General features: G+C 34.3%; 6 protein-coding genes across 6 annotated transcripts; 5 read left to right on the top strand and 1 right to left on the bottom strand.

Moving 5' to 3' along the window:
* Positions 1 to 57: 57 nt before the first annotated feature.
* On the top strand, positions 58 to 2453 carry AT5G65840 (Thioredoxin superfamily protein). Its single transcript, NM_125981.4, has 7 exons — positions 58 to 468; positions 553 to 599; positions 695 to 809; positions 1504 to 1548; positions 1639 to 1698; positions 1788 to 1883; positions 1965 to 2453. The coding sequence occupies exons 1-7, from the start codon at positions 124 to 126 to the stop codon at positions 2082 to 2084; spliced, it is 828 nt and encodes a 275-aa protein (NP_201385.2). The 5' UTR covers positions 58 to 123; the 3' UTR covers positions 2085 to 2453.
* A 181-nt stretch (positions 2454 to 2634) lies between these two features.
* On the top strand, positions 2635 to 4218 carry RLP57 (receptor like protein 57). The gene has a single exon (NM_125980.2). It carries the CDS (start codon positions 2946 to 2948, stop codon positions 3783 to 3785), a length of 840 nt encoding a protein of 279 aa, NP_201384.1. The 5' UTR covers positions 2635 to 2945; the 3' UTR covers positions 3786 to 4218.
* Positions 4219 to 4391: 173 nt separating this feature from the next.
* On the top strand, positions 4392 to 6305 carry AT5G65820 (Pentatricopeptide repeat (PPR) superfamily protein; the record flags this gene model as incomplete). Its single annotated transcript, NM_125979.1, has 1 exon — positions 4392 to 6305. One exon carries the CDS (start codon positions 4392 to 4394, stop codon positions 6303 to 6305), a length of 1914 nt encoding a protein of 637 aa, NP_201383.1.
* Positions 6306 to 6315: 10 nt separating this feature from the next.
* Positions 6316 to 8516, top strand: CGR3 (uncharacterized protein). Its single transcript, NM_125978.4, has 7 exons — positions 6316 to 6582; positions 7006 to 7150; positions 7234 to 7273; positions 7379 to 7417; positions 7550 to 7924; positions 8014 to 8069; positions 8196 to 8516. The coding sequence occupies exons 2-7, from the start codon at positions 7037 to 7039 to the stop codon at positions 8346 to 8348; spliced, it is 777 nt and encodes a 258-aa protein (NP_569020.1). The 5' UTR covers positions 6316 to 6582; positions 7006 to 7036; the 3' UTR covers positions 8349 to 8516.
* A 4852-nt stretch (positions 8517 to 13368) lies between these two features.
* Positions 13369 to 15435, top strand: ACS5 (ACC synthase 5). The gene is made up of 3 exons (NM_125977.2): positions 13369 to 13761; positions 13866 to 14026; positions 14113 to 15435. The coding sequence occupies exons 1-3, from the start codon at positions 13483 to 13485 to the stop codon at positions 15083 to 15085; spliced, it is 1413 nt and encodes a 470-aa protein (NP_201381.1). The 5' UTR covers positions 13369 to 13482; the 3' UTR covers positions 15086 to 15435.
* Positions 15436 to 21571: 6136 nt separating this feature from the next.
* On the bottom strand, positions 21572 to 23364 carry MYB68 (myb domain protein 68). The gene is made up of 3 exons (NM_125976.3): positions 23011 to 23364; positions 22761 to 22890; positions 21572 to 22654 (listed from the first exon to the last, which is right to left on the bottom strand). The coding sequence occupies exons 1-3, from the start codon at positions 23144 to 23146 to the stop codon at positions 21796 to 21798; spliced, it is 1125 nt and encodes a 374-aa protein (NP_201380.1). The 5' UTR covers positions 23147 to 23364; the 3' UTR covers positions 21572 to 21795.
* Positions 23365 to 24816: the final 1452 nt, after the last annotated feature.

Genomic DNA, 24816 nt, shown 5'->3' with positions numbered 1-24816 from the left:
AATATGGGCTTTAAACTAAAAACGACGCCGGATACATTCTCGGTCCATTATTCGCCACGTGTTTAATTTCTAGATGCTCTTGTTCTTATTCTTCTCGTCTTCTCCATAAGCCAAATTGAGTTTATGATTTTGGTTTCTGAATCACCAATGGCGATTCTCTCTCTACGATCTTCGAGCTCATTGCCGCTTATTTGTTCCACAATTTCTCCTCTGTGCTCGAAACCCATGTTGTCTCAGTTACCATCGAATTTCTCATCGTCGATTGCTTCTGTTCCTGTCACCAAATTAAAATCCAGTTACAGTTCCTCCGTTTCACCGATTAGTAGGCCTCGTGTGGTTTCCGCGAGAGCTGCCACTGAGTCCTTCACTGATTACAGAGAAGATATCGGTGAGATACTCGGCGATGTCTCTATCTTTACTGCTTCAGGCCAACGCGTGCAATTCAGTGATCTCTGGGATCAGAAAGATGTATGTTAGGATGCTTATGAAGAACGAATTCTTTTCATTATTTTGGGATATTATTGTTTGAATAGTGTTTTTTTTTGGACACAGGGAATTGCTGCCGTTGTACTCTTGAGGCATTTCGGATGCGTTTGCTGGTAAATTGATTCATTCATAAACACTTGGAATTGTTGCAAAATCAAGGATTGTTGTAAAACGTTTTTGATAATGAATTATTTTTTTTATATGAAAGTTGGGAACTTGCTACTGCTTTGAAAGAGGCTAAACCGAGATTTGATGCGGCTGGTGTTAAATTGATAGCTGTTGGAGTTGGAACTCCTGACAAGGCTCGTATACTTGCAACTCGGGTATAAGATTTCTCCATTTTCTTCGATATATATACCAACTTACTGAGCTCATGGATATGTTTTCTTTGGATGTACGTTATGTTTGCTTGTTCATTGGGTTGAACTTTTTAAGAGAAGAACTTGCTTTTGATTGTTATGCTATGCTCTAGTGGTTTTCCTCTCTGATGATAAGTGCATTTAGTAGTACTCTGGTTTCTAGCCATGAGTCGAGGATGAGATCAGACCGAGTCTTCTCCATATCTCTGAGTGTCTAGCTCCCTCTTCTCACCTTAACATTGCATGTTTACGAAGACCAACCGTTAGTTAGTTGTATCACTAATGGGCGTTTTGAGCATGTTTGGTGTCATTGTGAATTAAAAAATCAGACCAAGATTGGGTTGAGTTTTGTGAGATTATTCTCAAGCTCTTTAGTGATACAATTTAGTAAGATTTGTTAATTGCTTGGTCTTTGCAAAATCTGCAACTCGAACATGAGAAGAGGGTGAGAGATATAGGGAAGATTTAGCTTGATTTCATCCTCCATTCAAGCGCATTTTCATGGCTTTATATAGTGTACTTTTGGATAGAATCAGAAATACCAACAGGCGCAGCATAAATCAAAATAGCAAGTTCCAACTTCCCAGAGAAGTCCTTGTATTATGGGAGCTTTATTGTTTAACCAAGATACTGAGTCTAGATTGTTTCCTTGTTTTAGTTACCTTTTCCCATGGAATGTCTTTATGCGGATCCTGAACGCAAGGTAACACAAACAAACATATACCTTGTTTTTAAGATATCTTTTATGTTGAAATGGTGATTGAAGTTTTGAGAGGGCTCTTCTTAAATGCAGGCATATGATGTTCTTGGTTTATACTTCGGTTTGGGCCGCACTTTCTTCAACCCAGCTAGCGTATGAACCTACTCACCTCAAACATTGTTACCGTCTCATTGTATACACTATTTTCACCTCGAAACATGAGAAAACCTCGATTATTGCAGACCAAGGTCTTCTCAAGATTTAGCGAGATTCGAGAAGCAACAAAAAATTACACCATAGAAGCCACTCCTGAAGACAGAAGCAGTGTGTTGCAACAGGTTCTTTCTTGTTAAGTTCTCCACAAGACAAGATATCTGCTTTTATTTTTGGTTTGATCATTTGTTCTGTCTTCTTCTCAGGGAGGTACGTTTGTGTTCAGAGGCAAGAAATTATTGTACGGTCGAAAAGACGAAGGCACGGGAGATCATCCATCTCTGGATGATGTCATTAATGTCTGCTGCAAAGCCACTGTTGCTTGAAACATATGGGATCAAAGTCTCTCTGGTTTGTCCTCATACTTAAAAATCACTGTATATTTGTAGCTATGAAATAATGTCTATATTTCTTTAAGCTTTGGAAAAAGTATCAACACTAAGAAGTTAGAGCAACATATGTCCAAGTCCAGTCTCTCTCACCGCTCATGTAGATTTTTGTAAGATGTCGACAATTCATTGAAACCACACAAGTCTTTTCTAATGTAATGCAAGACAAGTGTTTGGTTTGTTATTAGGATAAAATTTGTCTTTTTCACTAGTGCATAGAAAATGTGTTTGTATTTATTTGAACTCTGCACTAACATAACTGGTGGATATCATCACATTTTTATAATATAAAGTTTATTATATCAAACATATCTCTATGTTCATCTTAGACATTTGTGATATGAATCTTCCTTCTAATAGTATTTATGTTGGAAAAACAAGAAAAGAGAGAATGAACGAATCATACGATTATAATAATACGGAATTCAATACCCTTAGTCAAAAAATTATAATAAAATTACGAATGCGGTGTGACATGACTAAGCATAAAAATCTTGGTCTATTCCATATAAACTATTTTAAAGGCTGAAAACGATAAAAACGCAAATCTTGAAAGTGACTATTGTATCGTATAATCAAAATTTATTAACAAAATCAATTTTAATCCCAAATGGACAAATACTTATCTATGAAAGCTCTATAATGCGCGCAGCCCAAGACGCTACTAACGTGCGCATTAAAACCCGGCCGAAAGAAGAAGACGATCACTCTCACAAGCAAAAAAAATTCACTTTTTGTTTTTGTTAACACTCACGTGAAAGCTTCGTTCTTCTTCAAACCTTTTGAACAATTTCTCCGATGCCGGTAAATCACCGGTTTACGTTTAGCTACCGGTTACTCTTCCTCATCTTCCTTTTGAGTTTCGAAACGGCACAGCGTTTGGTCACCGGTGACCCAAACGACGAAGCATGCTTGACGAATCTCCGTCAGAGTTTAGAAGATCCAGCTAATAATCTCCGTAACTGGACAAAATCCTTCTTCATAAATCCTTGCTCCGGCTTCTCTTCTTATCTTCATGGAGTCATTTGCAACAATGGCAGAATTTACAAACTCTCCTTAACAAATCTCTCTCTCCGTGGCTCAATCTCTCCGTTTCTCTCTAATTGCACAAATCTCCAATCCCTAGATCTATCTTCCAACCAGATCTCCGGCGAGATCCCGCCGCAATTACAGTTTTTCGTTAACCTAGCCGTTCTTAATCTCTCTTCTAATCGTCTCTCCGGTCAAATCTCACCACAAATCGCTCTCTGCGCTTACTTAAACGTCATCGATCTTCACGATAACCAACTCTCCGGTCAAATTCCGTTTCAGTTCGGGCTTCTCGCTAGATTAACGGCGTTTGATGTCTCTAATAACAAATTATCCGGTCAGATTCCCTCGAATCTGGCGATGCGTAACGGAAACTTGCCGAGATTTAATGCGAGCTCGTTTATAGGGAACAAGAAATTGTTTGGGTATCCGTTGGAGGAGATGAAGAACAAAGGATTGTCGATAATGGCGATTGTTGGGATTGGACTTGGAAGTGGAATCGCGAGCTTAGTGATTAGCTTCACTGGAGTTTGTATATGGTTGAAGATTACAGAGAAAAAGATGGAGGAAGAAGAAGGAAAGATAAGTCACTCCATGCCTGTTTACTAAACACAAACATTTCGTTTTTTTTCTTCTTAAGTATAATTAACGGTTTCTTTTATCACATAATTAGTTTTTTTTTTCCATTTTGATCAAAAGCATACAGCAATAGGGAGGGTTCATTAAGCGAATTTAGGGTTAATTAATGCTTTGATCATATATACATGTTTCTTTGGTTATCTTTGGATACATATTAACAAAAATCACAAGGTTTAAGCATGAGGTACTAAGTTATTGTTGTATAGTTTTTGTAGTTATGAAAGTGTAATTTATAATGACATCATTTATGTAAGGGCAATATAGAAATTTGAAGAACGGTCGCGCCGAAAGTTAGTCAAAGTGTCAAACCCTGCTTCGAGAACTTAAAAATTTATAGTAAGTACGATTAATGACCCCACATTATTATGGATCGATCCCTAACTTCTCACGTTATTTGTCCAGAATTTGTTTGCTTATTGCGCAAATTACATTAACAGGCCCAAACAAACGCTTGATAAAGCCCATTAAACATCTGGCCTAGGTCCGAATTATTCGTTAATCTAAACGACTGCGTTGTAACTGTCGTTAATTGTGGCGGACAAGAAAATGCGAGAAGCCGATGACAACAATTCATAAATGCTACCGTTTACGAGAGAGATGCATAGATTCTCTCCCATAGTCGAGTTTCTTCTTAGCAAACGCCAAATTTTCTTACATTATTCTCAATTTAAGTCTCGCTTTGACTTGATTCACCGAAGTTTTCACGTTTCTAGAGCTCTCGAAGATAATTTCCGGAGAAGTAACGGGATTGGCTTAGTTTGTCTCGAGAAGAGCCACAACGATCGCACGAAAAACTCCAAGTATGATGAATTCGCGAGTGATGTCGAGAAATCATACAGAATTCTGCGGAAATTTCATTCTAGGGTTCCGAAGTTGGAACTCGCGCTTAACGAATCCGGTGTTGAACTCCGACCCGGGTTAATCGAACGGGTTTTGAATCGTTGTGGAGATGCTGGGAATCTAGGTTACAGATTCTTCGTCTGGGCGGCGAAGCAACCTCGTTATTGTCACAGTATCGAAGTGTATAAGTCAATGGTGAAGATTCTTAGTAAAATGCGTCAATTTGGAGCTGTTTGGGGTTTAATTGAAGAAATGAGGAAGGAGAATCCGCAGTTGATTGAACCGGAATTGTTTGTGGTTTTGGTTCAGAGATTTGCGTCTGCGGATATGGTGAAGAAAGCCATTGAGGTGCTCGACGAAATGCCTAAGTTCGGTTTTGAGCCAGATGAGTATGTATTCGGGTGTTTGCTAGATGCATTGTGTAAGCACGGTAGTGTTAAGGATGCTGCAAAGCTTTTTGAGGATATGAGAATGCGGTTTCCGGTGAATTTGCGGTATTTTACTTCGTTGTTGTATGGTTGGTGCAGGGTAGGGAAGATGATGGAAGCTAAATATGTTTTGGTTCAAATGAACGAAGCTGGGTTTGAGCCAGACATTGTTGATTACACTAACTTGCTAAGTGGATATGCTAATGCTGGTAAAATGGCAGATGCTTATGATCTTTTGAGAGATATGAGAAGAAGAGGCTTTGAACCGAATGCGAACTGTTACACGGTTTTGATTCAAGCATTGTGTAAGGTAGATAGAATGGAGGAGGCAATGAAGGTATTTGTTGAGATGGAGAGGTATGAATGTGAGGCTGATGTTGTGACTTACACTGCATTAGTTAGTGGGTTTTGCAAATGGGGAAAGATCGATAAATGTTATATTGTTTTAGACGATATGATAAAAAAAGGGCTCATGCCGTCTGAACTCACCTATATGCATATAATGGTGGCTCATGAGAAGAAGGAAAGTTTTGAAGAGTGTTTGGAGCTGATGGAGAAGATGAGGCAAATAGAGTATCATCCTGATATTGGCATTTACAATGTCGTCATCAGATTGGCTTGTAAGTTGGGAGAAGTAAAGGAAGCTGTTAGATTATGGAACGAAATGGAAGAAAACGGTTTGAGTCCTGGAGTAGATACGTTTGTCATAATGATCAATGGATTAGCAAGCCAAGGTTGTTTACTCGAAGCGAGTGATCACTTCAAAGAAATGGTAACTCGAGGACTGTTCTCTGTTTCTCAATATGGAACTCTGAAGTTATTGCTAAATACCGTTTTAAAAGACAAGAAGCTTGAAATGGCGAAAGATGTTTGGAGTTGTATCACAAGTAAAGGTGCTTGCGAGCTGAATGTATTATCTTGGACAATATGGATACATGCCTTGTTCTCAAAAGGCTATGAAAAGGAAGCGTGTTCTTATTGTATTGAAATGATAGAGATGGACTTCATGCCACAACCAGACACATTTGCTAAACTTATGAAGGGTTTGAAGAAATTGTATAATAGAGAATTTGCTGGAGAGATTACAGAGAAGGTGAGGAATATGGCAGCTGAGAGAGAGATGAGTTTTAAGATGTATAAGAGAAGAGGAGTGCAAGATTTGACTGAGAAAGCTAAATCTAAACAAGATAGAGAAGGGAAGAAGAAACAGAGGAGTCGATAAAGGCTTTAGTTTTTTTTTTGGCTGAGTCATCGTACAGTGCATGTTGTTTTTTTAAGCTTGCAACTTGCAAGTGTCGGCAAAACGGCAAGAAGTCTTATTGTTAGTTAAATGCGCAGAACTAAAACGGCCGCGTTTGAGAGCAGAGCACTCGATAATTAACACTAGGGACGAAGAAGCTCTCGTTTAGTAAATTTTAGCTTAGAACACAGAAGAAGCATTTTTTCGGATCTGAGATCTTTAGATCCGAACATCGTTTATTTCAAATCGTTTATTCAAGGTATGTACATTTTTAATCTTCCTCTTCGAATTCTTCAGGATTGATTTTGTGTTTTTTTATCTTCCGCTTATCGGATTTTTTGTAGCGTGAATCCTCTGTTTCATGGATCTATCCATTGGTAGTGATTTGTTTCTGTGCATTTATGTTCTGCTTGGTAATTTCTTGCTATTATGTTACTGAAATGGTACAATGGGTTTGAGCGAAATCTGTTTTGGTAATTTTGTATACCAGATTCATGGATCTATTATTTTAAATTGATTCTATATCTGGTAATTCTTTTATGCATTAATGATTATTGCATCACTGAACGAAGGAAGTAGCTTGAAATCAAAATTTTGAATTTTGTGGGTAATGCAGAGAGTGTTTTAGGTTATAAGAAAAAGTTTTGAATGAATCTATTCTAATGTCTATTTTGGTTTGAAGGTCTAAAAAAAAGTTTTGAAGAATCATAGCCATGTCAAGAAGGCAAGTAAGGCGTGTAGGGGATAGTGGAAGCTTCCCATTTGTAGGAGCTCTGCATTCAAAATCACGTTCGTCTCCTCTGTTATCAGTTTGCCTTGTTCTCGTGGTATGATGATCTTTGCGTGGTTTGTAATCTTTAAGTAATACGTTTCATAGGATACAAATTGATGTAATCCTTTTTATTTACAGGGAGCATGCCTTCTCATTGGTTATGCTTACAGTGGTCCAGGTGTGTATTCTCTTCAACTAAGTATATATAATAAGATTCATTTGTTTTTGCTTGAGGTTTCGATTCAAAAGCCCTAATGGTGACAATGCATGTGTATTACTACAGGTATGTTCAAAAGTATCAGAGAAGTCAGCAAGATTACAGGTAATTCTTGTTTCTCATCTTCAATATAAGTGTTTATGATGATAATGTTTAAACAGTGATGACTTTCTAAATTTACCTGCAAGAATGTGTGACACTTCACATTAACATTTTGTTTAACAACCCTCTCTACAGGTGACTATTCTTGCACAGCAGAAGTTCAAAGAGCCATTCCTATTCTTAAGAGTGCGTATGGAGATAGCATGCGCAAAGTCCTGCACGTGGGTCCTGAAACATGCTCAGTGGTCTCGAGTCTGTTGAATGAAGAAGAGACAGAAGCATGGGGTGTTGAACCATATGATGTGGAGGATGCAGACTCTAACTGCAAAAGTCTTTTGCACAAGGGCCTTGTACGTGTGGCTGACATCAAATTCCCTCTTCCTTACCGGTCAAAGTCGTTTTCTCTTGTGATCGTCTCAGACGCTTTGGATTACCTCTCACCCAGGTACCTGAACAAAACTGTGCCTGAACTTGCTCGCGTCGCTTCAGATGGTGTCGTTCTTTTAGCAGGTAACTAAAACCAAACCCGTTAGAAAAAAGCTGAGACTAAGAGATTGTAAATCCGGTCTGATTACACTTAATCTTCATCTACTATATAGGTAACCCTGGTCAACAAAAGGCTAAAGGTGGGGAATTGTCGAAATTTGGACGGCCTGTAAGTTCGCTAAAACCATGTTCTCGTCATGAATGAAACCACACATTACATTCATCAATTCAGAGATGTGGGTTAGGTTCGTACTTGTCCTGTTTGCTAACTTGTTGCAATTCCAATGTCTTGCAGGCTAAAATGCGTAGCTCGTCGTGGTGGATCCGTTTCTTCTCACAGACGAACTTAGAGGAAAACGAAGCAGCAAGCAAGAAATTCGAACAAGCAGCTTCCAAGAGTTCATACAAACCAGCTTGTCAAGTTTTCCACCTCAAGCCATTACATTAGTACACACTATTATTACTGGTCTTAAGACATCAAACCAGATATCTCTCCTCTCTGTTTAATACCCTTTTTTTCCGCTATAGAAAGAAACTAAACTCCCACAAATTGTAATTCATTCTCAACGATTTGATTCATAATTTAACTATTTAATAAATTTGCCTCTTCTCTACAGTCCGCTAGATGAATAGTCGGTTAATCAAATTGAGATTAAAATGTAGTATGTTAACGCAAATAGTAGAATAAAAGCTAAAATATAATTTTGGAAGCCTCCCCGGCGATGGTGATACTCGGAGAATTTTGAAGCGGCTCTATGAATAGATCCGGAAGATTTCGACGTCTCTTGAACATGGGTTTGAGATCGGCAGAAGAGTGGAGGTTTCTCAACAATCCGGTGAATTCCAGTGGTTCCGACGAATTCAACGGCGGTGCTCATCGTCTCGGCACGTGTTAGGGCGATTCTCGCCTAGGGTTTTGCTCTAGTCCAAATTACCTTAAGTTTCTGGTTGATTCAAGCTGTTTGATGGTGTTCTCTTAGACATGGTGTTGAGCATTAGGGGAGATTAGTCGCCAATGGGTTAAATGAAAGATGTTGCAGATTTGCTATAGTAAATAACCCAGATAGATCTATCAAAAGCTTGATTTTGTGGTAATGCACTCATTTGACTTTTTTGCCGTTATTGTTTATCTGCACTACAAAATTCTGATTGCTCATGGGATTCTTTTTTGACAGGTTTACACAAAGATGGATGGTAACTTATATGATGAGTTTGGTAACTATATTGGACCTGATATTGATTCTGACATAGATAGTGCTGATGAAGTAGAAGATGAAAATCTCCAAGATAAGCATCTTGAAGAAAATGGATTACACGCTCGAGGTGAAGAGAATTCAATCCCATGACTAAGTTCTTTTGAGTCTCTTATGCAACGGCCTGTTCTAGTGCCTCCACATGGTAGCTATCCGGTTCCTAATCAAGAACATCAAATGCGAGAAATAGTAGAATAACATCATTTGATGTTTTTGTCTAAGGTTGGAGAAGGCTCGATGCAACTTTACAAGTCGAGAAGAGGCCCTTTTTATTTGATTTGGTTGAATACGGGCCCAAGCCTAATAAAAAATTTCATCGTTTGATATTGATACACTTTTTTTTGGTCGAATACACTCTTTTATTTCAACCAAAACAAAATCACTGGTTTGTTAGTAATCTTATGATATATATATGTGTCTAGTTGTAACCTATATAGCTGCTAGATGAGTCGTTTTCCAATCTATAATTGGTTACAAAATTTGGGAACCATTTGCCAGAAAAGAAAAAACATTCAATCAAAATACAGCATAGATTTATAAACATGGAAAAGGATAGGGAGGGAGACAAATACAAAGTGGTATCAAGACATAAACATAAGTTGACCATACTGTTTGTTAACTTGGTATCCAATGCAGGTGGGATTTTTTGTTTTCATTTTTTTTTGGTCGAGATTGCTTGGATATGACCTACCCATTTGTCATATAACACCAACTTGTATCTATGTACAACATCCTTTATTTTGGATTTAAGTCTCTTCCATGATATTAAGCCTTTCAATTCTTCATTTCTTGTGTAACCGTGAAATTCTCCAACCGAAACATAAACTTATTATTTCTTATGCATATAGAAAACCACATTTTACTACTCATCACTCCAATATATCAGTGGTACTCATATATTTATTGTACAATCTCATTCAGACATATCAGCCGGAATGAAAGTTCAACCATCTAATAGGCTAACACACTAGCATTGCTTCAAATTTCTTAAACACGCTAACATTGTAACAACATAATAATAATGACACAAAAATATACATTTGAGGTTTTGAGAGAGTGCTAAAATGGGACCTACGTTTTCATTTCTTGGAACATGAATAGTGGGAATTAAGAAAAACAAAAAAAATCGAAAAAGAGAAAGATCACGATGGTTGTCACAAAATGTTGTTGATGATGTAGGGAATTGGTAGGGTCTTATAACCTATACTTTTCACATGCATTCTTAAACCCTATTTCTACTGCATCTCCATGTGCCTCCCCTCACGTCTCTACCTTCTCTCTCTATCTGTTTTTTTTTTTCAATCAATAACAAAAGAAATATTACATCATTTTCCCTTTCATCATATCTTTAACCAGCTAAAACAAGTTTGAAGCGAATTTTGCATATATACAGTCCCAACTTCGTCAATTATATTGAAGTTCGTTATCTTTTTTTTTTTTTTTTTTTTTTTTTTTTTTTTTTTTTTGTATGTGTATGTGTGTGTGTGTGAAATATCGCGATTAATAGTTTAAGAAAATTCTTCATCAGAATAATAGATTATAATATTTTCAAAGATTTACTTGTTTTTTGATTATTTTGATTTTATTAAAATCATATTGTTGAGACAATGGTATTATGGTCATGAAGAACCTCAAGTGTTTTATGTATCAATTGGCAAATTTCAGCACAAGTGAATTTTTTTCTTGATTATTTTCTACTGTCTATACATATAAAATAGAGAATATAATATAACAACTTTGAGCTATAATTAGAATCTGTTGGAAAAAAATGAAAAAATATAACAAATATATTCTATCTTGATTTTTCAAAGTATAGAATCTAAAAAAAGCTATATGATATTAATTATCCAATTATATGATTGCATTTATGAGTTGATATGATATCTTTTGGTTGTTTCATAAAACAGAATCAAGAATAAGATGATCAATACCGAAATATATGGCTTCATCATCAAATATTATTTCACATGTGATTCTCCAATGTATCATTATTAAGAGTTGTTATACGAGGACCCATTTTTTTCGCAGCAATCAAATCAATTTGAGCTTTTTAATTAAAATCTTCAAAAATAATCTGAGAAAATCACAGCGTCTCATTAATTATTAAAAAAGTACTTCAAAAAAGTGGATATACGATTTTGAAATGATAACGATTTCCTGACGTCAGAAAAAATCCTATAACAAACATTAATGTTTTTTTTTGGTTAGTTAAGAGACAATAATATGTTACATCTACCAAAGAATATTCCAGTTAAGTTAGTTAATAGTTGGAGTCAAACTTAAACGAACAACGTCGCCTACAAATCTGGGGGTATAAGTTATAACCAACGGCCACCAACATGGGTTTTGATATCGTCCACCTGATTTTTATGTTAATATAACTCAATTTGATTGATTAAATATTATGCTCTTATACTAATCATTCTAGGTCCAAAACTGAATCACTCATTGCACATCATTTTTATGATTTTTATTTTGAAAATCTCATGTTTCAAGAAATATTTGTGCATTCTACTAGTAGCTTATTTTAAATAAAGTTTCGAGTTTATATAATAAACAATATGTTTATTTCTTTGATTTGTATACATTTTAAAAAAAAAAACAGGATGAAGATATATACAACTAAAGCTCAATTCAACTAGTAGGAAAATTGTATTCTACAAAAAATTTGTGTTTATGTTTTTATTATGATAACCATCCAAACTCATTATTTCACCCATGATCAAAGTAACTATATCAATATATCTGCAACAATATCTGACTCAACATTTATTTTTACATAAACTGCGGACCAACACAATTATGCTAAACTATCATCATTTATTCTATTGGTATTGGAGATCAGTCTACGTCAGTGAATACCGCATAATTCACATGAAACTAACTCCAAAACCCTTTAACCAAAAAAAAAAAAAAACTAATTACAACTCCGGTTAACCTGTCGATAATTACAAGACTGAAAACATCCTAGTCAGTAAAAAACATATTTGTATGTATCCGATCCCACCAAATAAATAAGTTGTTGTCAATGATAGAGGAAGAGAAAACGAAAAAAAATTGCGGACCAAGACATTTGGGACTACTAGAGTTTAGGGAGCATAAATGGTCCTATTTGACTTACCCTCTACCGTATAAATAAATGTATTTTAGCCGTATAAATGTATACATACGTAGATGCATAGGTATACAGGATTACTTTAGACGATTTGATGTCGGTATGACATTACATTTGACTCCCCTAGCTCCACTTGTCTCTGTTCATTTTTCTTGTATGTCATTTCCTTGTTTTCCAATTTTACGTTTACCACCCTATTTTATTTTGTTAATATTTTCTAAGTCAACGTGTTGACACTTAATTACAGAATCTGATAACTAAAGTTACATAAAATGCTCACAGTTTTTTTCAGCAAAATACTCACATTATACGACATATAAAATTTTAGCAGTCTATAAATAGTAATTATTTGGCATTAGTATTGGACAAGAAGTAGAATATAAATTAATGTTGGTTCTTTTTTCTATCCAACTTCACACAGCCAATTTTGTAGCTGACATCGTGAATGGACGACTAAACTAATCATAAGCATAGTGATTCAGTTTATACAACAACAACAAAAAGTTAATTACATTTGAGGTTTCTTTTTAAATTGCTATGTTTGGTCCCTAAATGATGGTCATAATAAGGACGGTCCGGCGGTGACGGAAACGCGTAAAGACTAATCATTTTAGTACTATTAATTTGTAGAATTATTATTAAATATGCTTGAATCCTAGAAAACGATCAAATAAATTTTGGAAAGAAGCTCAAAATGTGTTATTTAATTTTGTCCCTATGTAGAGCTGGTTTTTTTATTTTTATTTAAACATAATCCTAAGATTTATTGCTGTATGTGTGAATGCAATAATAAATAGAAACTCAATAATAGATCATTCTTATTTTCAAAAAGAAACAAGAACTACTGCAATGTTTTAATTGTTTATTTTGTATTAAATAATATAGCTTGTTAATTATTGGAGATCGCATTAAATAATAAAAGAAGTTGTCTCACATGTCTTGGAGAATATTTACTAAAAACTATGGTAATGTCTGGACGGTCAAAAAAGTCTCTCTAGTTTCTGATTCTGTTGTCACATTTTATTTTTGAAATTAAATGTCGTTAGATTATTATTATCTATATATATATATATCCCAACAGACCCATTGCTTCTCCAACCACATCTCACTCTTCACCAACTTAAACCCTAATTCAAGATCTCTTCTTTTCGTTCTCTCCTTCACCCACATTAGTCTTCTCTACGACCAAAATCTCTTGACTTTAAAAACAGAGAATGAAACAGCTTTCGACAAAAGTGACAAGCAATGGTCATGGACAAGACTCATCCTACTTCTTGGGATGGGAAGAGTACGAGAAGAATCCTTATGATGAGATCAAGAACCCTAATGGGATGATCCAGATGGGTCTAGCCGAAAACCAGCTATGTTTCGATCTAATCGAGTCATGGTTAACTAAGAACCCAGACGCGGCAAGTCTCAAGAGGAACGGTCAATCCATTTTCAGAGAGCTTGCTCTATTTCAAGACTATCATGGCATGCCTGAATTCAAAAAAGTAAGCTTCTTTCATTTTTCTCAAATTCAATAAAGAGAGTAACCTGACGTGTATCACAAGTAATGAATCCATTTCTCATGAACATTTTCTGTCATTTTTTACAGGCTATGGCTGAGTTTATGGAAGAGATAAGAGGAAACCGTGTCACGTTCGATCCAAAAAAGATTGTTTTAGCGGCTGGTTCGACATCTGCGAATGAGACTCTCATGTTTTGCCTTGCAGAGCCTGGCGATGCTTTCCTTTTGCCTACTCCTTACTATCCTGGGTAAATTACACTTCTCCTCTTTACTTGGATTCCAAGTAAACCCAATAGAAATATATGCTTACGTCTAGGCTTTTTTATGATTACAGATTTGATAGAGATCTTAAATGGAGAACCGGAGCAGAGATAGTACCCATTCACTGCTCAAGCTCTAATGGCTTCCAAATCACGGAATCAGCTCTGCAACAAGCTTACCAACAAGCCCAGAAACTTGATCTCAAAGTCAAAGGAGTTCTTGTCACGAATCCATCTAACCCACTTGGCACTGCGTTGACCAGACGTGAACTTAACCTTCTCGTTGACTTCATCACTTCCAAGAACATTCATCTCATTAGCGACGAGATCTATTCAGGCACTATGTTCGGGTTTGAACAGTTCATAAGCGTAATGGATGTCTTGAAAGACAAGAAACTCGAAGACACGGAGGTTTCAAAACGAGTCCACGTCGTTTATAGCCTTTCTAAAGATCTGGGACTTCCTGGTTTCCGTGTGGGAGCGATCTACTCCAACGACGAAATGATCGTTTCAGCAGCTACAAAAATGTCAAGTTTTGGTCTTGTTTCTTCTCAGACACAATACCTTCTCTCTGCATTGCTCTCCGACAAGAAGTTCACTAGCCAATACCTCGAAGAGAACCAGAAACGACTCAAGTCCAGACAGAGACGCCTCGTGTCTGGTCTTGAGTCTGCAGGGATTACTTGCCTGAGAAGCAACGCGGGTTTGTTCTGTTGGGTCGACATGAGACACCTTTTGGACACAAACACATTTGAAGCAGAGCTTGACCTCTGGAAAAAGATTGTTTACAACGTGAAACTAAACATATCACCCGGTTCTTCATGTCACTGCACCGAACCGGGTTGGTTTAGGGTTTGTTTCGCTAATATGAGCGAGGACACACTCGATTTGGCCTTGAAGAGGCTCAAAACTTTCGTAGAATCCACAGACTGTGGACGAATGATATCAAGAAGCAGCCATGAAAGGCTCAAGAGTTTGAGGAAGAAGACAGTCTCTAACTGGGTTTTCCGGGTTTCATGGACCGATCGTGTACCTGATGAACGATGAAATTATTCATCTCCCTAAGTTTGAGACGACGAACAAAAGAAAACTTCACGGTTTTTTCTTCTTCTTTATTTCCTTCATTTTTTATATTTTGGGAAAGTATTTTTAATTTTCCAAGATATCTATAATCATATCATTATATATGTAATATTTTTTTTAATGTTTGGGTGAGTCTTTAATTTATGCAATTTTTCGGGTGTAAAATTGTTACTATGTGTTATTATATGTTTTTAATGCACTCAATCCGAATGTGGATTTGCAGTGGCTATATATATAAATAAATATATATCCCGTTGTAATTTTAGTGAAACGTTTGTGTGTATTGTACCCATATATAAAAATGTAATTCACTCTTTTTAGTTTATATATATTTTGTTTTATAAATATGGGTTTCTTTAATTTTATGCTCTATCATTTGGTATAGTTTTTGAGTTTGTTGTGAGAATTCTCCTCTGACTATAAGGCTATAAAGATCGTGTTAACGTTGTTGGTTAAGGACGTTAGTTGAGGCATATCAAAAGGAGGCTTAATTTAATGTCAATTAACTAATTAATTAATCATTATATGGTAATATGGCGGGAATTGTCGAATTGGTCAACTGAGAAAGCAAAAGGGGAAAGTCAAAGGTTTTCCACTTAGGTGAATCAAGAGAGAAGGTATGATCTACTTGTCGAAAATATTCGATGAAGCCTAAATAATTTAGTTAAAAATCGACTAAAACCCATTAACAATTTCGGGGTAAAGGTAGCTTCTAGCGTTCTACGGCAGTAAAGTTTTGAGCTTTGAATAGGTACGTTGCATTGCGTAAGAATGTTCACGTCACATATTTGAACTAAAATTACAAGTTTACAACGAAATCCACATTTTTTTTTTGTATAATCAAAACTTACTCTATCAGGATTAACGTAATTATAAGAAAAAAATGAGCAACTTATGAGAAACCGAAATCTGTATATCGAGAGCCATGGTTGATTGATATATATGTTAAGGAGGATATGTCCCAATGATTACAATGATTATAGATTTATACATTACAATTCCAATCATCGAAATCAATAATTTTCAAAAATTTGAGGATGAAAAGGCTCCAATCATTTAAAGAGAAAAGTCTTTATAACCATTTTTTTTTTCTTGTGAAATTATTTCCCGAGGGATAAAGTAGAGGATAAAGTGTCATATCATCATAGGCTAATCATTATAGTATAAGATATAAGATACCGGTCAAATGTTATTATGCTAAGCCTATCACATAAAAAAAAAACTAAAAAAGTGCCATGAGCTTTGTTGGTACTACGAAGAGTAGACTACGAAATATATAATACAACTTTAGTAACCGATTTTGTTTTAATTTTAGCATGATACGCGGCTATACCGGCCGTAACGGCAAATGATCCTTACATGTGAACAGCATTAATGTGGTGGTTGAGTCCCCAAAAATCTGTCTCAATTAATTAACAATTCGATTATAAAAACTTAACAGAGATATGTAGTAGCAGTACGTACTTTGAAAAATAAGAGATTGAGAATTTGGTTGGATTTGAGAATCCGTGAATGAGTAATACTGATTAAGTAATATTCTACTTAAAAGTCTTTATTGCATATGACCGACCATAACTATACAAACTGACATTATGAAGTCGTTGTACCAGAAAATTTTCGTCATTGTCATGGTCGTAGTCTACTTGCTACTATAATAAGCGACATTGGAATGATATTTGATATTATCATTCCATAAATTGTTACGTCAACTGGTGCCACATACTAATCATATAGTTGGTAATGTAAGAATACGTTTTCTTGTAAAAATGTTTAAAATATTGTTTTACCCAGTTCTAAAAGTAGATATAGATTATGGAAGTTTATCTTTATCAACGTATTGTAAAGTAGATATAGATTATGGAAGTTATGTACATATGCATGTCAAGTTTGAACCAAAATTTCAGTCACGTGGGCTTCACGAGTGAGGCCATATAACTGCACATGCCATGACACAGAAACATATAACATCTCTTATGCATACACCTATAGTAATCATATTTATATATGCATAACAAACAAATGAATTGTAACGATTTGTTTTTTACTCCATATTTGACTTCGACCGATTGGACATATAATTTGGAATTCAAATTACATCAATTATATGCCAGGACCCCTTTGATGTTCTTCATGTATGCATGAGGGGTCATCTACGCATGGCATTGCTACTTACGTTACACATACATACTTGATCCATACATAACATAACATTATGGGGAAATTTTCAGAATTAAATTTTTTCATATATTATAGTATTCTCTAATATACCATGTGGGTCACGTTAGTTTTTCTCGTACTTGATGCATAGCTTATGAATCGAGAAGTCACTAGCTATTTATATATATATACGAATATATCTTTATAACTATAATTAGAACGATAGAACTTAAATTAATGATGTGCTTCGTACATACATCCACTTAATATGTGCACGATTAAGAAGATTCATCGCACATATGTTACGTAAGAGACAATTATCAAATCACGCAAAGATTTGTTTCTTTGGCTTAGATGCACCGTCTTCAATTATAATATAAAGTCGATTTATTAATTCTCATGGAGTTTATCAATGTTCATCCTCTTCTTCCCATCTTTTCGAACATTGTTTACCCAAATTAATCTCTCTTTTTAATTATTATTATTATTTGACTTTTAAATATAGTTCCTTTTTCAAAGATAATAATTTTAGTCGGCTCGTCCTGCCTTTCAGCCTAAGTAATTAGTGTCATATAATGCTTAGTTATCTAATTCAAAGCCAAGAACCAAGATTGGTAAATTAATAATTTTCCTTTCTAAATCGTAACAAATGGGCTTTTACGGGGCCTTACTAGACGTGCCATTGCCATATGTTTCCCTCAAAAATGGGCTTTATTGGGCCTTACAAGTCTTTTTGAAGCAAAGAAAGAGTTGGAATCTAATTACCTTTGACCCAAAAAAAAACAAAAACTAAATAATCAAAACCGATATTGCGAAAATAATCAGTGATATATAAATATATATATATATATATATATATATAAATATTATTTTTAAAGTTGACAAATATAAAGTAGCGGACATATTCCTGTATCTATCTTTTTCCCATAAGCAGATAACAAGAAATTGCCAAATCATCTACGTAACGGAAGCAAGCAGTATTATAAATTTAAATATGTAAAAAGTTAAAACACAAAAACAAAAAGAAAATCAGACGGACGCGACATTACTCCCATTTCCACAATCAAACATTTTCATTATTTTATGATAAAAACAAATTTCCTAACTTTTAAACGGACAGAAAACTGAATCACAAAGTTGAAAAAGATAACTATTATTATAAAAGAACAAAAAAAAAAAATCAAGGTTAATAATATTAACGTGTTAGTGAGTGTCAGCATCAGCTGCATTATATAAAAAAATATAATTATTAAGTACGTTGGTTCCTTTTTGACAATGGTCCAATTTTAATGGTTAAACAAAGAAATTATATCATTAAATATTACAAAAATGTCGTCGCGGGGCGAATTGTCGCGAGGCTAATCAAGGTTTTATATGGTGTTGTTTTACTTATCGTCTAGAGGTTTGACAGAATGTACCATTAATCAATGCATTATATTATTAATCACAAGTGAATCCATATTATTCGCATATCTATTATAGTCTCTCGTTCATATATCGTTTTGTTCCTTGATTTCTTCTCAGCGATAGTTATTCCTTTTTCCTTCTTTTCATATAATGCTTTACCTTGACCCAAGAAGTTATAAAGTTTTCTAAATTTTCAATCCATAAAATATGAAACTCATTCTTTTCACTTAAACTTATAAATAGTGGCCAATGTGGAAACTAAAATTCTATACATGATTCTTTTTTTTTAGGTTGTATTACTAGAGCTCTTAAATCTTTAACAAAGTTTAGATGATAGGGTATTTAGGTAGGTAGATGAGAAATGCTTTAATAAAAACTATAAAAGTTATACGGCTAAACTAAGTATAGCATGTAAGTCCATGGTCAAGACACGTCCTGCCATCCACTGATGCAAGTGCTTACATACATAATCTTCATATCACTAACTCTAGAATCTCCTAATTTTCCTCCCTAGATTACGATTTTGTTAATTAATTATCTTTTATCCTAATTGTGGATTTAATTTATATATTTATTAGAGGAGGATAATTCCATAAGATTTGTCGTTTTTCTGTTTGTAGAGAATGTTTGGAACATACAAAATGACTTGTCATTCAGAGACTAGCTAGTTTTTCAATTATTCTTTTGATAACACCCTTTTCTTCTATTGTCCTTAAGCGTATGTACGTACAAAACTGAGATTAACAAAAAACATTCTTCTTCTTAATTATATTTATATTATATATTTGTGTATAGTAGCCTACTATCAATCAAAGCACGTCTAACAAAACCAAAAATATAATGTCATTTTCTGGAAATAAAAATCCAAAAAGATATAAGAGTTTTACATATATATTGGACTGTTAGACATTATTTGTTTGGTTAACGGGTCCTTAGCTTATATCATTACCTTTTTTTTTTTATATGTGTGCAATTAGTCCATCATGTCTACATAAATTTGAACAACATAAAATCTTCTTTATACTCTAACATGTACACAAATTTTTAACGATCGTGAATTGATAATATGTCACAGAAAAGATTACATAGTTACGTAAGTATACAATGTGAACACCATGTTAGTGTCAAATACGTTAGATCATGTGAACTATTGAAATTTACATCTCCGTATATTTATAGTATAGTATTATTGTATTTCTCTAAGTGGGTTTGATAAACCCATCTTTTATATATGTAGCCTTTTTAAAGTCAATGTTAGAATACGAATGTTGCGCCGTCTCCAAACGTAAAATATTGAAATTAAATTATTTGTCTGGCTAATTTTTTTGAACTATAAAAGAAACATAACTATCGTAAAAGTAAAACCATAAATAGAAACGAAAAAATTCCTAACGAAGAAAACAAGAAGTACAACAGAAAACAAAGATAGAGAACTGTAACAATTCGAACCAAAATTAAAATTAAAAATCCTCTACGAAAACTTTGAACAATTGAACTAACAAAGTCTTGAAAATGATGGAACTATTTCTATTTGAATGAGATGTGCCTAATGCACGGTTGCGTTTTCTCCAAGAGGTATATATGTAAGGCTTTGCCTCGGAACGATAAGAATCGGAGCTTTATCTTTTCGTTTGTAGGTTTATCGTCACTAGACGATATAGTACGTAGAACATTTTTAATCAAACAATGATGATGATATTTTTGCTTTTAAATTTGGTAAATTAATCAAACAATGATGAACGATAAGCATGATTTTTGTCACTCCAAATAAAAATGGTAGAAATGAAATGATTTTATTTGGAGGTTTGAATGGGCAAAGATATGTGCCAAACTCAAACAGGAAAAAGAGAAATTTGAGTGACATCATTTGATTCTGTGATCTTCAAATTCCCAAACTGACTAGAGAGAGTTTCGAAGCTCTACGTACACCTTCGTTGAATTGGTAAGACAACTCTTCTTCATTTTGTTAGGTATTTATTTATTTATTTCTAATTATTGATTAACAATCTATACGTACATGAGAAATGGTTTCATATATTAATTATTGTTAAGACATTAATGGTTTCCAGCGACATTGTGCATAGCCACCCGGAGAGATCCAAGTAGTATTAGTCCTATTGAACCGGGAAAAGATATCTTTAAATTAATTTAATACTAATTATGTAAGAAAAATAATTGATAATTAACCTATATAGTTGTGCATACACACACATATGTGTATTCGAGTGTTTGTCGGAGTATCTCTGATCAGACGAAGCCATATAGATCCGACCATGTACGTGTCCATATTGCACCATTCTTTTTACTTAATTTATGAATTCTTTTTGTTGGTCGACAATTATAACTTATTTCTATGATAATTCAACTACAAATTTAACTGAAGTCTCCCAAGTCAGTTAATAGTTAAATTTTGTTTTTAAAAAAAAGGAAAATAAAGAGAGCTGATTATGTATTTCTTGGTTTGGCAAAATTTGACTGAAGATTAACGCATATACATATACTCAAGTGGAGTTGAATAAGAAACAGGGCAGAAAATCATCCTTGGATTCTCCATTACTATAGGCACCTAACAATTACTGTTTAATAGTATATTTAGAGAACTATGTCTTATATATATATATGTAAAAAAATAATACTGTTAACATTAAAATAAACGAACTTTTCAATAAGAAATTGAAGGATTATAAATTATTTAGTTCCCTTAATGTAATTGGTGATCGATGTTTGTGCGTTTAAAAGACGATCCTCTTTTAGGCTCTTAAATTTAGATTCATAGTCGTTTCCTTCTTTTTATGTGTCAGATGTAAATTTGCAAAGATTATAAAATATATAAAGACCTAATTAATTAAGGGACAAAAGAAGAAGCTAAAAGGTAGAATGATAGAATCTCTTCACATTTATAAAAGCAAGAACAATGAAGGAAAAACTCGAAAAAATATCATATAAGTTGTTCGAATAAAGCTAAGTTGAAACTAAAATAAACAAATTTCTGCATGAATACTAATCTCAATCCATAAAACTTTTCTACCACTCCCTAAAGACACAGATTTATACAAAATAGAAAACCCCTCTTTATGTATTTAAGTACAAATAAAGTTTTAAACAAAATGTTACACATGATTTGGCGCATTGAAGTAACTTGCATCTTCGGAATTAACTAGAGAAGTTATATCCTCCCAACTTATTGTACTTTGATCCGCCGATGTACTCGTTGTCCCTCCGCCCAAAGCTGCTCGGACAGCGGCTCCGGCTACTGAGGCGTCTCCATAGACTTTTGTGTTCTCGATGGTCTCAAGATTCACTATGTTGTTGTTGTTGTTTATGAACATATCGTTGATTGCTTCTGTCTGAAAGTTACTGCTCCCAAACCATTGAAGAATCTCTTGCTGTTGACTTGGATGTTGATCACTACTTGTGTTTGGTAATGGTGAGTTTGTGCTGCTGCTCATGATAGCAAAATCTCCTTCTCCTCCCCCTCCTGATCCCAGATAGTAATTGGGATCTAACAAAAGCTGAGAGAAAGAGAAATCAAAAGGGTTTGTGACAGAATCTTGATGATGATGATCAGGGTTTGTCCTTTCCTGTTCTTCTTCAATCTTGACCATGTTCTTGAGTGTGATCAATGGCTTTTGTTCTAGGTTACAAGACGGTGTCGTTTGGTAGTAGTTACAGCTTGTTGGTTCCATCATTCCAAGAGGTATTTGATGATGTGGAGGAGGAAGTTGTGGTAGTAATGGCCATGGTGATGATCCAAACATGTTGTTAAGATAAAGATCCGTACTACCATTACTTTGACCTTGTCCTTGTCCTTGTTGTTGCCTTTTCATCATCACCATCTCTTGCTTCATTCGCGCTTCTTGGAACTCTTTCCTTTGTTTGTTCAGAAGCTTCTTCTTCAGCCTCGTGTTCCAATAGTTTTTGATATCGTTGTCGGTTCTTCCCGGCAATTGTGCAGCAATTATAGACCACCTAGAATTAAACAAAGATACATAGTGAGTCTCTAAGTCAAGAATAAGTGTGTCAATTAATAATATTCATCCATGCATATGATGATATATATGTAAGTATATAGTACCTGCTACCAATAGTAACATAGAGGTTACAAATGATGTTGTCTTCTTCCTCGGAGAAGCCACCATGTTTGATGTTTGGTCTCAAATAGTTGAGCCACCTTAGCCTGCAACTCTTCCCACATCTCCTTAAACCTATACCATGTAAATAAATATCATCAACACACAAATTTAACACGACCACGGTCTCAAAGTACTATTTGGAAACTCTCAGTGCCAATTTTAAATCAAAAGTGAGTTTTAAGTAATACATACCAATTTTCTGAGGCAAAGCAATCCAGTTGCCTCCTGTGCCACTATTCTCGATGTAATCTTTGAGTTTGGCGTCTTCCTCAGGAGACCAAGGCCCTTTCTTCACGTTGGCCTTATCACAACACGGTGCTCTTCCCATTTTCTTGATTCTTGATTCTTGATCTTGTTCTTATTAATTGTAATTCTTTTTTTCTTCTCTCTCTCTTATGTTGATGATGAAGAGAATGAGGAGGATGGTGTATGATAATGCGTGTGTGAGGTTTATATATACTTACATGGAAATGTGTGTAAAGGTGAAAATTATATGTGAATTGAGAAAAAATAAAGGAGAGAGAGAGAGAGTATATAATAGCTGGAGGAGATAGTCCTTCATGTGATGGAAGATGTCAATAAAGTATAGGGAATTAAAATAAAATTGAATCAAAAAGTGACTTTATGGAATTGGAAAATTGGATGATAAATTATGTGATAAAATATTAGTAGAGTTAAGAAATGACAGAGAAGGGGGGAGACTAATGTTTTTCTCCTTTGTCTTTGCTCCTACATCAGAATCTAGATATTCAATATCATTTATAATTTGACTGAGAAATAATATCTTAGTTTTCTTATAATTTTACTATTCGACAACAAGTTTTATTATAATTTTCCTAATCATAAAACTCATAAGTTATAAACTTATAATGTTTTCTTAGCCGCCCCCACTCATTGACTCTTTCTCTCTTCCTTACTCTATTCCGTTTTTTTTGTTTGGTGATTAATTTGTTCCCCATTCTCATCTAATTTTAAATTACCATTTTTTTACATTCATATATATATTTTTTTAAATGATGAATATGAACGAGTTTTAAGTTGAAAGATCAAGATGAACATATCTAAATATATATTGTAATATGACTGCATGAGTTGCATCTGATTCATCGATCCTATGGTTCTAGTAAATGTATACGCATAAATATGATTTATTGTATGTTAGTACACGCTATAGAACTTTCCTCATGATTCATGTCTTGGCAAGTAGTGATTATATTTTTATATTATTTAATCTTGGTGATTATATCTGATCCGCAGTTTAGGAGTGTGATTAAGAAAACGACATTTCTAATCTAAATAACATGCAAAATACTTTAAATTCGATTAATAATGTGGAATACATGAGAGATTTTACGAAAGCTTGAAGCCCCACTTGCATGGCAGCTTACGAATAAGAAAGAAAGACCGGTTATGTGTACTTTTATTACATGTGATATAGACTTGGTCATCAAGAATAATAGAAGAATTCAATGTTTTTCCAATTTGAACCAAAAGTGATTGAATTAGACTTGTATTGTATGTATATATAAATTATATATTATAGAGTCAATATTGTTTAGTAGTTTATTTTGTAGTATACAGTACAAAGGAGTGTATTATATGTTGTCGAGTCGTGTTCAAAAAAAAGAAAAAAATATATATAAATGTTGTCGAGATAGAGACAAATACTTCGAATGTTTGGTGATGGAAATGTGTGAATTAACAAAGAAAAATTCTTTTGCCCAAAAAAAAAAAAACAAAGAAAAATTCTAAATTTATTTTTATATACACAAACTCCCATTGAGCATGATCAATATAAGTATATAGTAGTTAAATAAGAACATGACAACATCTTATTTTATGTATCAGTCTTATCATGGTTCTTTGTTATACCAATAAAAAAGATATTTGTATTGAACATGTAAATTTATTAAAAATCAAAGACGAAAACAAAGCGCATGAATTCAACAACAGAGTAGCATCGTATTTGAATAGTTAACGTCATTAATCATTCGTAAA

Source organism: Arabidopsis thaliana, chromosome 5 (assembly GCF_000001735.4).
Source record: "Arabidopsis thaliana chromosome 5, partial sequence".
Classification (NCBI taxonomy): domain Eukaryota; kingdom Viridiplantae; phylum Streptophyta; class Magnoliopsida; order Brassicales; family Brassicaceae; genus Arabidopsis; species Arabidopsis thaliana.
Note: the sequence above shows the minus strand (reverse complement) of the source record. Positions and strands in the feature narration are given on the sequence as shown.

Coding starts and splice junctions, on each gene's coding strand:
- ACS5 (NM_125977.2), top strand. CDS start 13,483: ATGAAACAGCTTTCGACAAAAGTGACAAGCAATGGTCATGGACAAGAC. Junction 13,762..13,865: donor GCATGCCTGAATTCAAAAAA/GTAAGCTTCTTT, acceptor CATTTTTTACAG/GCTATGGCTGAGTTTATGGA. Junction 14,027..14,112: donor CCTACTCCTTACTATCCTGG/GTAAATTACACT, acceptor TTATGATTACAG/ATTTGATAGAGATCTTAAAT.
- MYB68 (NM_125976.3), bottom strand. CDS start 23,146: ATGGGAAGAGCACCGTGTTGTGATAAGGCCAACGTGAAGAAAGGGCCT. Junction 22,891..23,010: donor TGCTTTGCCTCAGAAAATTG/GTATGTATTACT, acceptor TACATGGTATAG/GTTTAAGGAGATGTGGGAAG. Junction 22,655..22,760: donor TATGTTACTATTGGTAGCAG/GTACTATATACT, acceptor GTTTAATTCTAG/GTGGTCTATAATTGCTGCAC.
- CGR3 (NM_125978.4), top strand. CDS start 7,037: ATGTCAAGAAGGCAAGTAAGGCGTGTAGGGGATAGTGGAAGCTTCCCA. Junction 7,274..7,378: donor TTATGCTTACAGTGGTCCAG/GTGTGTATTCTC, acceptor GTATTACTACAG/GTATGTTCAAAAGTATCAGA. Junction 8,070..8,195: donor TGTCGAAATTTGGACGGCCT/GTAAGTTCGCTA, acceptor AATGTCTTGCAG/GCTAAAATGCGTAGCTCGTC.
- RLP57 (NM_125980.2), top strand. CDS start 2,946: ATGCCGGTAAATCACCGGTTTACGTTTAGCTACCGGTTACTCTTCCTC.
- AT5G65840 (NM_125981.4), top strand. CDS start 124: ATGATTTTGGTTTCTGAATCACCAATGGCGATTCTCTCTCTACGATCT. Junction 810..1,503: donor CTCGTATACTTGCAACTCGG/GTATAAGATTTC, acceptor TCCTTGTTTTAG/TTACCTTTTCCCATGGAATG. Junction 1,884..1,964: donor GAAGCAGTGTGTTGCAACAG/GTTCTTTCTTGT, acceptor TCTTCTTCTCAG/GGAGGTACGTTTGTGTTCAG.